We start from the raw sequence: 16,276 nt of genomic DNA on the forward strand, positions 1-16,276 counted from the left end.
CCCTAGAGCTTAGAACTACTTAAACCTAACTAACCTAAGGACATCACACACATCCATGCCCGAGGCAGGACTCGAACCTGCGACCGCAGTGGTCCCGCGGTTCCAGACTGAAGCGCCTAGAACCGCTTGACCACACCGGCCGGCATGGATCAAGTAAATATACTTACTCGAATGAAAAATTTCCGAAGCTCGCAATGGGGCAAAGCATCTTCTCATATTGATCTACGTTTGTTTCGACAGGATTCAGTAATACATAATTATGATCTTCATTTGTAGCTTTACGATAGTAAGAAAATCTTTCATCTAAATAAAACTGCAGAATCCAAAACAATACCAAACATTTTGTCCAAAAATAAGAGATTTATAGTGATAAGCACGCCCAGGCGTTTCTGCCTGCAACAGACCTGGCGTTCGCCGTGCCTAGCTAACGTGACGTCACCAACAAGCGCCGAGGCCTTCTTTTGAGTCGGTGTTGCTTCAACACGATACCACAGTTCGTCAAGAGTAGTGACTGGCGTATTGTGACGAGCCAGTTGCTCGGTCACCATTGACTAGACGTTTTCAATTGGCGAGAGATCTGGAGAAAGTGCTGGCCAGGGCAGCAGTCGAACATTTTCTGTATCCAGAATGGCCCATACAGAACCTGCAACATGCGGTCGTGCATTATCCTGCTCAAATGTAGGTTTTCGCAGGGATCGAATGAAGGGTAGAGCCCCGGGTCGTAACGCATCTGAAATGTACCGTCCACTGTTCAAAGTGCCGTCAGTGCGAACAAGAGGTGACCGAGACGTGTAACCAATGGGACCCCGTACCATAACGCCAGGTGATACGCCAGTAATGCGATGACGAATACACGCTTCCAACGTGCGATGTTGCCAAACACGGGTGCGACCATCATGATGCTGTAAACAGAACCTGGATTCATCCGAAAAAATGACGTTTCGCCATTCGTGCACCCACATTCGTCAATGAGTACACCATCGAAGGCGCTCCTGTCTCTGATGCAGCGTCAAGGGTAACCGCAGCCACGGTCTCCGAGCTGATAGTCCACGCTGCTGCAAACGTCGTCGAACTTTTCGTGCAGATGGTTGTTGTCTTCCAAACGTCCCCATCTGTTGACTCAGGGATCGAGACGTGGCTGCACGATCCGTTACAGCCATGCGGATAAGATGCCTTTCATCTCGAGTGCTAGTGATACGAGGCCTTTGGGAGCCAGCACGGCGTTCCGTATTACCCTCCTGAACCCACCCATTCCATGTTCTGCCAACAGTCATTGGATCTCGATCAACGCGAGCAGAAATGTCGCGATACGATAAACCGCAATCGCGATAGGATACAATCCGACCTTAATCAAAGTCGGAAACGTGATGGTACGCATTTCTCCTCCTTACACAAGACATCTCAACAACTTTTCATCAGGCAAGGCCGGTCAGCTGCTGTTTGTGTATGAGAAATCGGTTGGAAATTTTCCTCATGTCAGCACCTTGTAGGGGTCGCCACCGACGCCAACCGTGTGTGAATGCTCTGAAAAGCTAATCATTTGCATATCATAGCATCTTCTTCCTGTCAGTTAAATTTCGCGTCTGTAGCACATCATCTTCGTGGTATAGCTTTGTGTGTTACGTACATCATGAGTGCCAATCACTTCGTTAATGGTCATAGTTATTGTGATATTTCTGTGGAAATAACACACGAGGGGGGGGGGGGGGGGTGGGGGGGGGGGGCAGGACTGGAAAAAAATTACAATGAAAATCAGAGATCGCTGTGATTTTTGGTTAGGTGCATATTACTACATAGTATGTTGCCACGTATGAAATCACACTAACATATTGAATTTTGTATTAGACTGGGGTTGAGGACAGCAATTTCGCGACAATCTATCTAATGTAGCACACTCACTTGCGATCGCGTTGCGCCAGCAATAAGGCCAGAGTGAAATATCCACAACGTTCCTCATGCTGCATAAACGGTTTGAGATACCGAAATGAGATTTTTAGCAAATAATAGCACATAAAGACGGGAGTACCTACTGTGTTATTCCACTAACTACAGACCTTTTCAAAAATGGTTCAAATGGCTCTGAGCACTATGGGACTCAACTTCTGAGATCATTAGTCCCCTAGAACTTAGAACTACTTAAACCTAACTAACCTAAGGACACCGCACATATCCATGCCCGAGGCAGGATTCGAACCTGCGACCGTAGCGGTCACGCGGTTCCAGACTGAAGCGCCAGAACCGCACGGCCACACCGGCCGGTACAGACTTCTTCAATGAAAAACTGTAGTTTTTAAGGGTCATCGATAGCTGCACGTGTGGGCCTGGAGTTGTCCCACTTAATATTTTTTTTAAAAATTACGAGCGTAGGTTTCAGCCAGCCGCTGTGGCCTAGCGGTTCTAGGCGCATCAGTCCGGAACCGCGCTGCTGCTACGGTCGCAGGTTCGAATCCTGCCTCGGGCAAGGATGTGTGTGATGTCCTTAGGTTAAGTTAGGTTTAAGTAGGTCCAAGTCTAGGGGACTGATGACCTCCGATGTTAAGTCCCATAGTGCTCAGAGCCATTTTTTCGTAGGCTTTAGTTGAGTCCGGCACTTCCCCTTCAGCGCTCGGCAGTTCCCCTGCAGCGCCTGCCCGCAACACCCACTGCTGCCACTGTCCCACGCGTGCTCTTCCGTCTGCGAATCTATCGGCCTCGTTAAGGTGGATTCACACTTGCCGGAACGTCACCGCCACGTAACCGTCACGTTTTTGAACTTCGTTGAACTTAGGCGGTCAGAGGAATACCCAAGCATTCACACTAAACGGAACGTCAACGTTGAAAGAACGTCGTGACGTTCTAGCTGGTTCATAAAATAGTCACCAGAGGCGCTATTCGGAGTTCATGGTAGATCGTCATAAATTGTCGAAATTTAAAGCAGTTAGCAATGATTGCTGTTGCACTTGATGAAGAGGAACAGAGGGCAAAAGGAGTCTGGGTTAGAAAAATGTTAAGAAATCGAGACTGTGATGGAGAATTCCACACACTTTACAAGCGGCTGGAAGAGGAGGAGTCATCGTTTAATAAATATTTCAGAATCTCTAAACAATAGGTTTTTTTACCTGTTAAGCAAGATACAAATAAAAATTACGAAGAGAAATTCAGGATTTAAGCGTCCAATACCGCCTCGACAGAAGCTGATGGTTTGCGTACCGAACGTCTAGATGGGCCGTTTTAGTGTACTTGAACTATGTTTACATGTATATCTGCTACCCGCTGTTCGTCATTAATTTATTACGAATCTTATCCTAAACTTCTGCATGCCGCATCAGCTTCACTCCCGGTCTTTCTTTTCGCTATTCCACTGAACAAGATGTTTATCGTTTATTTTGCAATGTATTCCTTGAGTGTATAAAATAAAGTACTTTAACCCAGTATTGTCTTCTAGTACACAATAAGAGTTCTTCGCTGTAGCAGTCAGTGGGGAACATTTTCGTTTAAGTTCACACTGTGTACTTAATGTAACAGCTGCTCACCAGGTTGTAACACCATAGCTCTAATGCTGTACTGATTTATTTTGCCTTTTGTTTTGTTTAGTGTTATATCGTTGAGTTTCTGTAAATATTGTTGGATTGAATCGATACCATGAGAGTGTTTTTTTTCTGTGTAAAAACTTCGATGTCTTTTAATGTCTAGGAAGTGTAATCTCTGTAATATGAGCAAATTATATGTTTTGTCTCTCGCACATAATCTCTGTAGTTATTTTTGAGGTTGAACAATTTTGTTTAAATAATTTTTTTGTAGAAATACCAATATGTGCAAATGTTCAGTTTTAATTAATATGTTTGGTTGTTATTATGTAATTGCTGATCCTCGCTTAGGGTTCTTAGTTATTTTGTATGTAATAGGTGTTGTGGTTCCCCTCGGGAACAGAACTGTGTAGCGCTCGCAAATTGTGGTTGGCCTAGGTAGAAAAGGTGGAACAAAGAGTCAGTCGGGGACGAGCTACCAAACTACCAACTGCTCATGTAAAACTAGTGTATTGTGCTGCCTCCGAGAGAGGCTCTTCCTGACGCTTTCCAATGCCTCGGATGGATGGATAAAGAGCTGGAACTATTCTGGAATTGGTATCTATCATCGCCACCAAGAAATGACAGAGTCCAGCAATTCTACCTGCAAATCCAACTACCAACATGCAATCGCCACCACATTGCGCAGTCACTGTAATGGAACACTATAGTAATGTACACTGAAAGATCAGCTCATAGGATGTTATAGTGCACCCAGATATAAGGTAAAATTTGACTGAACTCTTGTACCTACCGTGATTTATCCTCAGTCACATATCCACTTAGGGTTCCTCCCAAGCTAAAGTGTTTACCGAGTGTGCTTTGTTGAAGGCATATTAAAATTAATATGGCAATAGAGTGTGCTAAAATTAATATTGTTTGTTGAAAGGATCTTACAAAGATCTCAAATTTGTGTTTCACTGCAGTAAAAGTTCAGAACTGCAACTGTTGAGGGTTATACACTCCTGGAAATTGAAATAAGAACACCGTGAATTCATTGTCCCAGGAAGGGGAAACTTTATTGACACATTCCTGGGGTCAGATACATCACATGATCACACTGACAGAACCACAGGCACATAGACACAGGCAACAGAGCATGCACAATGTCGGCACTAGTACAGTGTATATCCACCTTTCGCAGCAATGCAGGCTGCTATTCTCCCATGGAGACGATCGTAGAGATGCTGGATGTACTCCTGTGGAACGGCTTGCCATGCCATTTCCACCTGGCGCCTCAGTTGGACCAGCGTTCGTGCTGGACGTGCAGACCGCGTGAGACGAACGACGCTTCATCCAGTCCCAAACATGCTCAGTGGGGGACAGATCCGGAGATCTTGCTGGCCAGGGTAGTTGACTTACACCTTCTAGAGCACGTTGGGTGGCACGGGATACATGCGAACGTGCATTGCCCTGTTGGAACAGCAAGTTCCCTTGCCGGTCTAGGAATGGTAGAACGATGGGTTCGATGACGGTTTGGATGTACCGTGCACTATTCAGTGTCCCCTCGACGATCACCAGTGGTGTACGGCCAGTGTAGGAGATCGCTCCCCACACCATGATGCCGGGTGTTGGCCCTGTGTGCCTCGGTTGTATGCAGTCCTGATTGTGGCGCTCACCTGCACGGCGCCAAACACGCATACGACCATCATTGGCACCAAGGCAGAAGCGACTTTCATCGCTGAAGACGACACGTCTCCATTCGTCCCTCCATTCACGCCTGTCGCGACACCACTGGAGGCGGGCTGCACGATGTTGGGGCGTGAGCGGAAGACGGCCTAACGGTGTGCGGGACCGTAGCCCAGCTTCATGGAGACGGTTGCGAATGGTCCTCGCCGATACCCCAGGAGCAACAGTGTCCCTAATTTGCTGGGAAGTGGCGGTGCGGTCCCCTACGGCACTGCGTAGGATCCTACGGTCTTGGCGTGCATCCGTGCGTCGCTGCGGTCCGGTCCCAGGTCGACGGGCACGTGCACCTTCCGCCGACCACTGGCGACAACATCGATGTACTGTGGAGACCTCACGCCCCACGTGTCGAGCAATTCGGCGGTACGTCCACCCGGCCTCCCGTATGCCCACTATACGCCCTCGCTCAAAGTCCGTCAACTGCACATACGGTTCACGTCCACGCTGTCGCGGCATGCTACCAGTGTTAAAGACTGCGATGGAGCTCCGTATGCCACGGCAAACTGGCTGACACTGACGGCGGCGGTGCACAAATGCTGCGCAGCTAGCGCCATTCGACGGCCAACACCGCGGTTCCTGGTGTGTCCGCTGTGCCGTGCGTGTGATCATTGCTTGTACAGCCCTCTCGCAGTGTCCGGAGCAAGTATGGTGGGTCTGACACACCGGTGTCAATGTGTTATTTTTTCCAATGAAAACAAGATACAAAGGATGAAGCTCTTTACTGCTTTATAGACCTGACTAATGTGTTTTTAAGTAAATATTTTCTACAGCACATAAATGTGGACTTCTGAAATATTTAGGCCACACTTCTACTATTCTGTAAGTTCTGAGAAGTGTGCGGAATCTACCATTCGATCTGCGTGAACAACTCCAGTACGATTTTCGCTTTTATCTTTGATTAACTCTGTTATTATTGCTTGTTCCTACACTCTGGCACCGTAAAAGAGATGGTCCCCGACAACCTCGCTATCAACCTTCTGGTACCAAACTGAATGGCATACAGCTGTCACAACAACACAACTTTGGTTCTGACATCCAAACGAAATCGACCACTCGAGACATACGAGGTCCAGTACCGGAATAAAACGCCGGTGACGCTGCTACAGACTCACTTGTTAGGTAGTTTGTTACAGCTTCCACAAATTATTTGAACGATTCTTTTACCGAAATGACATGGTTAGAGTTAGTTTACAATATATGTATACATAATAAGTGCTAAACAGAGGCACAAACGGTATAAGCATGGGCCAAGGAAAGAACAAATTTGAAGGAAAATGTTTAGCCTTTGCGGATGATATGGCATTGATAACTGAAAACAGAACAGACGCAACAGTTATGCTTGATATGTTACACGAGATTCCTGAAAAGACTGGGCTAAAAATATCCTACGAAAAAACCGAGTATATAGAACACAAACATAATACAGAAAAGTTTATGAAAACAAAGTATGGAAAAATTAAAAGAGTTGATAGATTCAAATACCTGGGGGAGTGGATCCAAGCCAATGGACTGGATAACACAACAAATAAAGAAAGAATAAAAAAGTTGGAATTTGCATATAAATTAACACAAAACTACTACAATAAGAAATCAATATCCATACAAGCAAAGATTAAACATTATAATTCAGTTATTAGCACACAAGCAACATATGGATCAGAGTGCCTAACATTGAATAAGAAAGGCGAATTAAGAGAACTAGAAAAAAGAGAGAGAAAAATATTAAGAAAATTCTAGGTCCTGAGAAAAACAAGGAAAATAGGTGGATTAAAAGGAGAAATGTAGACCTATACAAAAATACAGAAAAGATCACAGATACAATGAGGAAGAGACTGCTAAAATTTTATGGACATTTAAAAAGAATAGAAGAAACACGTATTACAAAGAAAATTTTCAATTACGTTAGTAAGCTGAAAAACACTGTAGGATGGATAGAAGCAGTAAAGAAAGACGCCAACAAAATAGGTGTTACAGAAGAAATAATACGTGACAGGAATAACTTTAGGCTACTTATAGAAAACGCAAACTATGAAGAAGATGCGCCAAAACCTCGACCCAAGAGAGTGTGGACGGATGAGCAGAGGCGAGCAGTTGGCGAGAAAATGAAGAAGTACTGGGAAGAACGGAAGAAAAAGAAACACCATAAGTCTTAAGTTGTATGCGGTCCATAGCTGGCCAAATTCATAATTAAAAAAAAAGTGCTAACATTAATGAGCACGTTATTATTTTTCTTTTTACCCACGCAACTACAGTAACACAGGATGATCCAGTTCTCCCTATCCAACCCATTTATGCAACCCGCAACGTCTTAAAAAAACCACGAGCGAGATATTCATATTCTCTCGCTCACTGCACGCAAGCTATTAGGTCTGTAGGACAAAACGGACGGGACCTTTTTGAAGGAAACTTAATGCGAGTAAATTTTGTACTGGGATACTTTTTCTCTAATGGAAAAGGAGTAGTCCAGGAGAAACGATTTTAATTTATATTTCAAATCTGTTTTCCTGGCTATCAAACATTTTATGTTATTGAGCATATGATCAAAGAGTTTAGTTGCTGCTTATTGAATTCCTTTCTGAGCTACTCACAGCTTCAACAATGAGTAGTAAGGTTATTTTTCTCTCTGCTGTTGCAGACATGAACAACACTCTTCTTCTCAAATTGTAGTGCATTATTTCTGAAGAATTTCGTTAATGAATATATGTACTGTGATGACAGGATTACTAACTGCTCGCTTTTGTGCAATCAATACTTTCTTTCTAAGTGATTATTTAACCCAGAAAATTATTCCGTAAGAAATTATCGAGTGGAAAATTGCGAAACATGTCAAGTGACTGATACGTATGTTTCCAAGATTAGTAATTACACGAAGAGCAAAATTAGCTGAACTTAATTATTTGAGAATCGCAATATTATGCTTCTTCCATTTCACGTTTTCATCAGTACCTGCATAGAAAAACTTGAAACATTCTACCCTATTTACTGAGTCCTGCTCACGTGCTACATCACTTGCGCCGCGCGGAATTCTGCAGTAATTGCTACTTCACCATTTGCTTTGTTGGTTTTTGAGTACTTTGATGACTTCACGAAATTCTCACTCTGTCAGTGGGGACTGACTAACAGTCATACTAATTCTACCAATGGTTACAAAACACCGATGACAAATTGCATGTACTCTACTCAACATATACAGTTGGCATGTTCACTGTGCTGACATTCAAATTTTTGACAACTATGGGAGAGCAGCGTACAGTGTCTGCAATTTTTTTTCTAAAAACCCAAGCGAGCATTGTCTTAGGCTTGTTTACCTTTCAGAAGTTTGTTATTATTGAAACGTCCCCTTAGAAAAATTATACATGACTGTGCTTAAACTGACACAATATTTTTAGCGCAACGCAATCTGACTTTCAAAAATCCCTACAAAAGAATGGCCCTGACTAACATTAACCTCTACGTGTCACAAATCACTTACCTCACAAAAATCTTGGTTACTCGAACTACTACAATACAGCGAGCGCCAATACTGCCAGCTAAATGAAAGATTCAAACTACGGAAGGCACTAACTACCGATAGGCGTAGTTAGCAAATGAAAGATTTTAATAGAGAACAAAAAATGTATTTACCTTAATAGTGTTGAAAAATCATAATATACATAGCAGTTCATGACATCCAGTCTTGCAAATTTCTAAACTCCGCCGTTTCTCTTCCCACATAGACCACTGCTGGCGGCTCACCTCCAACTGCGCAACGCTACGCGCTGTTCACATCCAGCTGCCCAACACTACAATGGCAGACAACAATGCAAACTAGCCACAGACTGCACACAGCACAGCAAGTGATTTTCATACAGAGCGCTACGTAACGTTGCCAATAAGAAAACATAAACAGCCTACTTGCATAGCCCCCATACTCCCCACAAAAAATTTTACAAATTTTTTTGGGCAGTGGCCAATAATGATTTGATAAAATTTTTCATAATTACAATAACAAAGATATCAAATGCACACACTTATTGATACAATGTTGGTCAAAAGCTAAAATTTTCTCACAGTCCATAAAGACAGTCCTGATCATTCATCACAGTAAAATTGCAGTGTTATTCTCAAAGTCTGAGCAGTAAAAGAAAATGCACACGGAAGTAGTGGATTTCCATGCAGTCTTGAAGTAGTAGTGTTGTCCTTCCAACAGAAAGACAGTGATGACTCTCGACATGCTGACAGGTAATGGGCCACAACAGAGCAAACCCACCGCAGAGTCAGTCGAAGTTTTGAGGAATATTGGTAGGTAGGTCATCACACAGCAGACCACTGTAGTTTTGTTAGAGACTATGGTATTGGTGGGCCACCAGAGATGCAGACCCAGTGCAGTCCTTGTAGAAATAATGGTACTGGTGAGTCAGCAAAGGTGTAGACCCACTGCAGTCCTTGTAGAAATGATGGTATTGGTGAGTCAGCAAAAGTGTAGACCCACTGTAGTCCTTGCAGAGAGGGCCAGCAGCCATCTGTTGCGACAGTGCCGGTGCACAATCACCATCGAAGAGTCTTGCGGACAATATAGCAAGTCCATAAACCACCAAGTCCATAAACCACCACTTGTGCACTCACAAAGTTTGTGGAATTGTCCTTAGAACCAGCAATGCTGTTGTCCAGTCCCTTGCTGAATTATTAACACACGTGCAAACACTAACAGTCCCAACGTCTCACATATTGTGCATATAGTATGACCAACAGAAACGTGTGCAGTGAAATGTAACTTACAAGTTACTTAATTTGATGAACTGGTGTCAATTACAATTTTATAACATAAGAATACAATAACAAAGGTACAAAATACATCATTAAAACATAATAATACAGATAACATTTGTCGTAATACAGGCTTTACAAAACAATAGAAATGAACATATACATCAGTGTTACAGGAATTATGACATAAGTAAATACATAAAAGATCAGAATAACTTTTCAAACATCAACTTCACACATGAGCATTAAAACAAAACAGAATAGATAATGTCTAAACTTCTTTACAAGGAAAATAACATAGTATTTGAAAAATTCTACAACATAAATCTTCTTAGCTAAACATGTAAAGACAGGAAAAAGACAAATACACAAGTGTACATAAACACATAGCGGAATAATACATAAGGAAAGACAGGGTTCGTTTTCAGTGTAACATTTGGCACTGCAGTCCAACCCTAAACTTCATTCCATAGATCTTTCCTCTTATTTCAACATTTGTTTCCACCAAAAAAATCCTATCCAAGCATGCTTTCTGTATTTAAATGTTCACATATTTCTTACCTCTTTATTTATTTTCCATTATCTTACCTCATCATTTATTTCCAAGAAAATCCTACCTGAACCTGTAGTCCCATATCCTCTTTTAAATACTTTTTTGGCCAAATCATTTTCTTATAGCTTCTCAATGCATTTCTTTCCATTCATCAACTCGTTCTCTTATATAGCCTACCCCATCATAAGCCAACTTAAATATACTGAGCTCAGATGCTAAACTAAGGGATGAGGTAATGCAGCAGTGCAAAACAATTAACACAAACAGCAATGATAAAAAGTGCAAATTGGCAAAGCAAGCAGCATAAATTAGCAAAGCAAATGCAGTATTACAACTAATATAAGGCAATGTGCAGCAAACAAGAAAAATAAATCCGTAGTAAAACTGGCTGAACAGAATAATACAAAGTCAAATTCAGTAACATTATGCCTGGCAAACAGCAGCAGCAAATGCAATAACTTATATCTAAACATGACAAAGCTCAAGCAGAAAAAATAATACAATAAAAATGGCCATGTTTAATACCTATGTCACATCTTAACACTAGGGTGATGCATCACCTTAACTTACACTACTAAATAAGTTACCCAGTCATTGACAAAAATTATGTATGCAATTCCTGTGAAGGGAAATGTCTATTTGTGCTCTCTTTTCTACGAAAGTACACCATAAAATTATTCTTTACTGGGTCTGTAGACAGAAAATAGTGATATTAGTACATCTATTAAATTTTATTTTAACCAATGCTGCAGTGCAGCTGGAAACTAGATATTAAAGAAAATGAGCAATTATGTACAAAGGAAGGCATGAAACATCATTCATTAGCCATATGGCATTTCATAAGGTAGTAAAAAAATCTCTCAACTAGAAAGACAGTAGTCATAATCAGGTGTATAGACATAAAAATATTTCTCGTCATTTCATTAGGCATTTCAGTAAATATCAAAAATTAAGAGCTCCACAGTGTAATCATATGTTTTCAAGTTTGAGCATGTCGTATTTGCGATGCTATCTACAAAGAAATGTCAATAGCGAGGATAATGGCCTCCTTTTTTTTCTCCACCTGTGTCTCTGAAAGGCACATACTAATGGCTTTTTTTCCAGGCGACTGTCGCGCAGCTGGGTGCTTACAGTGACCTTCCTTCCTTAGCGAAATATTTACATCAGTCTCCGCTACAGTGACAGTTTGATACAAATCAGATTTCACAGGTCGCAATTCTTGCATTACAAATCTGTAGAAACAAAATCCTATAAATATAACAGTGTCCAAAAAATTTTCGGCGGCATTGTGATACATTCACGCATATAGACACATTTCGTAACTCTTAAAGTACGATTCTTGGTTTCCAACATCCTTTTCATAAATCAGAGTCCCTAACAACTACTCCTTATTCCTTACCTTATCACACATGTACATATTCGTTGACACGTCAATCTTGCGGCGACACTTCAATATTTAATCATAATAAATACATAGCATAATCAAATTCCTCATATAGCATCAGCTTATTGATCATAAACATACCTCAAAAGCATAATACACATCGTCGTCATAATAATAACACCATAACACCTCAGCCAAATCTCAAAAACGTCGTAGCTTTCTGCAATAATTTCAAAACCTAAAAAAAATTCTCTGCTCATTTCAATAGTGTCATCTACCTCAAACGTACTTTAAAAATCATGACCCCATACCAAATATATCATTCAAAGCTCTCATAGTATCACAATGGTTCTGAAAAAATATGAACAGTTCACAAAGTACAGACAAAATACAATTTCGTAAGTGTGAAGTTATCCAACTATGTAATTACGTAAACATCTTTCACTGACATAGTAAAAAAAAAAGTTTCTTTCTCTGTTAAATAATCTGATAGCTGTGTAATTCTGTGTTAGAGGAATATGGTAGTGATGTGTAAAGTTGTATAAGCATATACCATATTAGCTAGGGCTCTTTGTGCTTGCCAAACACATGATACACGAAGTAGGCGTGTGCCCCCATGAGGATTAATGTAATTATACCCTCAGGTGTTACAGATTACAGCAATGGAATGAAATGTAACATGGAAAACTTTCTTTGTAATTCAAAAATCTTTAAAAATAAATGGTTCAAGTACAAAATTAATCACTCAATTGCGTGTCCTGTAGCGCTAAATGTGCGTCTTGCTGTAAGATACTCTCTGTGGAAGTGTCGTAGTTATTGTCCTCCGAAAGCTAAGTTCTGCAGAAGCCAATGTACTTACCTCATGATAAACAAAAGTGAAATGCTTTGTGTATAGATATCTTAGTTATTACGCTTATTGCCGTGATGAAGAAAGTACTGTGCTGTAATGTATTGTTGTGCTATGGAAAAGGCTGTCTCATTGTAGCTATACCACAAAAGTTACTACTAAAACCTGTTTCCCTTTCCAGAAGAATTCAGAAAAACTGTGCAGATATAAAACAGAAACACCACAAAAGCAACATTGTAAATTGTCACTCATAAGTAGCGTTGTGATAAAATCGTGTAGCTGTCACATAAACTAACCACTGAGTCATCTGGTATCTCACAGAAAGCACTTTAAATCCAGAATGTATTTTCAAGTAAACCAAAATGTTGCATTAAAATCTCATTAGCAGTACCAGTATATGTTCTAAGTATGTAAGCCTTATAGTCATTACGTAATCGTGCAACTAACAAGCAAGAATGTACACACACAATAACACTGTGATGTCTGTTCACTATAATGCATTCGTAATTTCTGTTTAAAGAAGTTCTCTTGGTTCTTGACTGGATATTTAACTTCAAACATTGTTGCCTGTTAACAAATTCTAAGTCTTACAAAGCATACTAGTAATCTAAAGTGAAAAGTTATATGGCAAAGACAAAGTTAAAAAGGAGATTATCTTTCAATAAACGGTTTTACATGTGAAATGTGGTGTAAACCTTTACTCTTCATAGTACTCAGTGTTTCAACTTCGACGCAATTATCATGTGGTATACGTCCGTAAAGAATACTGGAATTTTTCTCAAGGTTAGTGTCTATGTTATTTTTCCCGGAGCTGGCTGGCGCACGTGGCTGCCTGTGGTGAGAGTCATTGTCTGTCTTTTGTTGGCGTGTGTCGTTATTGGGATTAGGAGACCTAACTTCTACAAATTCAACTTGTCGAGAGTTCCCTGCTCTGTTTGAATCCAGCCAGTTCTGATGGAATTCAGGTCTGTCGTTTTGTCGGTAGTTTACATAGTTTCTTGTTTGTCGGTCATGTGGTGGAGAATTTCTCCCGCAATCGTAACTGCGCGCTGAACTGTTGCATCTGAAGTTATTCTGTCTCCCTTGATAATAATTGTTTTGGTTTCCATATTGTCTGTTTCTATGGTTATCTCTGTCATATTCATAATTACGGAAGTGCGATCTTTCTCTGTAACTATTATTCTGCCAGTGGTTGTCATATGGGTGGTGTCTGTTTTGTTCACGATTTGCGTTGTAAGAATAGCCTTGTCGTGTCCAGTTATTATTTCTTTCATGGCGGAATTGTGACGGATGTGATCTGTAATTGTTGTGTTTCTGTTTTCGCGTTCCGCGATTGTCAGTGTCAATTTCTAATCCTTGTAAGAGTTCCTGTAAAGCTTCAATGTCGTCTTTGCAACGTCCTGCCAAAATAATATGTCGTAAATGTTCAGGTAATTTGATTAAGCAAATGCGGATGAGTTCTGAGGGGCTGTATGGGTTTGACAGGTACTGATTCTTGTGCAACATGTCTTCAAAATATTTCACAAGACTGGAAAATTCAGATTGTTCGAAATGTTTCATCATTATGATGCTATGTTTTACTCGGTCTTGTGTAGCTTGAGACCAATATGCTGAGAGGAAAGCATGGTAAAATTCTCCTTCACTGTGACAATCGTGAATGACCGATCGCATTCTTACAGCTGTGCTCTAATGACCAGTTGGGAGGAAAACAATGAGAGAATTGATGGAGCCATGCTTGTGGATGAATGTCGTTGCCAGAATTCATAAATGTTTTAAATTTACGTGTAGTAATGAACAGCTTATAGTCAAAATCATCATGTCGGCGAGTCGCATATCGATCATTGTTACGTCGTTTCGGCGGTTCCATTTCAAAATTAGGTGCACCTTGCCAATTTCTTTCATAATTTCCGAAATGCGCTGTGTTATTATTTTGTGGCTGTTCCGTATTTCTATGTCCCTCTTCCCGTATTGGGGTGCGAGTGTCCTCTGAAATACGTAATTCTTGTATTACCTGTGTCAGCTGATCTTGTATTTCCCGGATTTCTCTTTGGAGTTGCGTATTAATTTGATTCTGATTTTGTTTGAATTTCCTAATTTGTTCGCAGTCTTCTGTGTTATTAAAGACTACCGGTTTTGTGTCATTCAGATTATCATCTACCTTCGTAGATAAATTATGTAGCTGATCCGAAAGTTCAACTACTTTCTCTGATAATGGACTAAGTTCCTCCATGTGTCTCTCTGAACCAATTTTCAGAGTATCTACTGTGTCCTTTAAGTTTTGCTGAGTTTTTACAAGTTGCGTAAACTGTCTAATGAGTACGGAATATGGCCTGAGAGTAAATCGAAGAAAGACGAAAGTAGTGAGAAGTAGTAGAAATGAGAACAGCTAGAAAGTTAACATCAGGACTGATGGTCACGAAGTAGACGAAGGTATGGAATTCTACTACCTATGCAGCAAAATAACCAATGGCGGACGGAACTAGGAAGACATCAAAAACAGACTAGCACTGGCAAAAAGAGCAATCCTGTCCGAGAGAAGTATACTGGTATCAAACATAGACCTTACTTTGAGGAAGAAATCTCTGAAAATGTACGTCTGGAGCATAGCACTGTGTGGTATTGAAACGTGGACTGTGGGAAAGCCGGAAGAGATCAGAATCGAAGCATCTGAGACGTGGTGCTACAGACGAATATGTGGAAAACACTGACAAGGAGAAGAGACAGGATGATTGGACATCTATTAAGACATCAGTGAATGACTTCCATGGCACTATAGGGAGCTGTAGAAGGCAAACATTGTAGAGTAAGACATTGGAATACCCCCAGCAAATAATTGAGGACGTAGGCTGCAAGTGCTACTCTGAGATGAAAAGGTAGGCACAGTAGAGGAAGTTGTAGTGGGCCGCAACAGACCAGTCGGGAGACTGATGTGTACTCTATTTACGGAGTTTCTGGTTTTCATTTCACGATGACTTCATTAAAAGTGATTGTGGGTGCGTTACAATTCCATGAAATCTCTGACGAATTTGCGTACCCCTACAAATATATCCCGTTCGAGCTCACTCATGAGACTCTGTTGTTTAATATAGCAGTGTTTTGATTGAATTAATCGAGGTATGTGATCTGAATAATGCAAGTAACCAATGCAGCGCTGATTCTGTATGGACTCACCAACATTCGAAGTTACATCCCTCCATCGGCCCGTGAGCAGCTATTACACTGGGTCACTTCGGAGGATTGGTCCAAGTATAGAAGTGACTGCTGAGCTAAATCTGCCGTATGACTTGCTTTCTACTCCTACGCCGGAGAGCGCGGCTCTATTGGCCATAACACGGATTGCGTGTGCTCGGCGGTGGTGCAACACGTAAGGCTGCAGAAATGACGCATGGCCCAGCCGCACGTCGTATCTCACGAGGCAAAGAGAATGCGACCATATTTCATTTGCTCGAGTGTTGCGTGTGCGAAGGACGTGTGCGGCTACACCTTCCAGGGAACTTTCAGACTGAGCTGCACGT

The 16,276-nt window shown here is 41.3% G+C and overlaps 1 protein-coding gene across 1 annotated transcript in view; it reads right to left on the reverse strand.

Moving 5' to 3' along the window:
• LOC126187848 (uncharacterized) overlaps nt 1-15,983 on the reverse strand; it is a 356,937-nt gene extending 340,954 nt beyond the window's left edge. Inside the window, exon 1 of the mRNA XM_049929160.1 lies at nt 15,933-15,983. Within this exon, the coding sequence (XP_049785117.1) occupies nt 15,933-15,938 (6 nt within the window). The 5' untranslated portion in view covers nt 15,939-15,983. The remainder of the gene's footprint in view (nt 1-15,932) is intronic.
• Between the last annotated feature and the right edge of the window lie 293 nt (nt 15,984-16,276).

The sequence above is a fragment of the Schistocerca cancellata genome, chromosome 5 (genome assembly GCF_023864275.1).
Source record: "Schistocerca cancellata isolate TAMUIC-IGC-003103 chromosome 5, iqSchCanc2.1, whole genome shotgun sequence".
Taxonomy (NCBI): domain Eukaryota; kingdom Metazoa; phylum Arthropoda; class Insecta; order Orthoptera; family Acrididae; genus Schistocerca; species Schistocerca cancellata.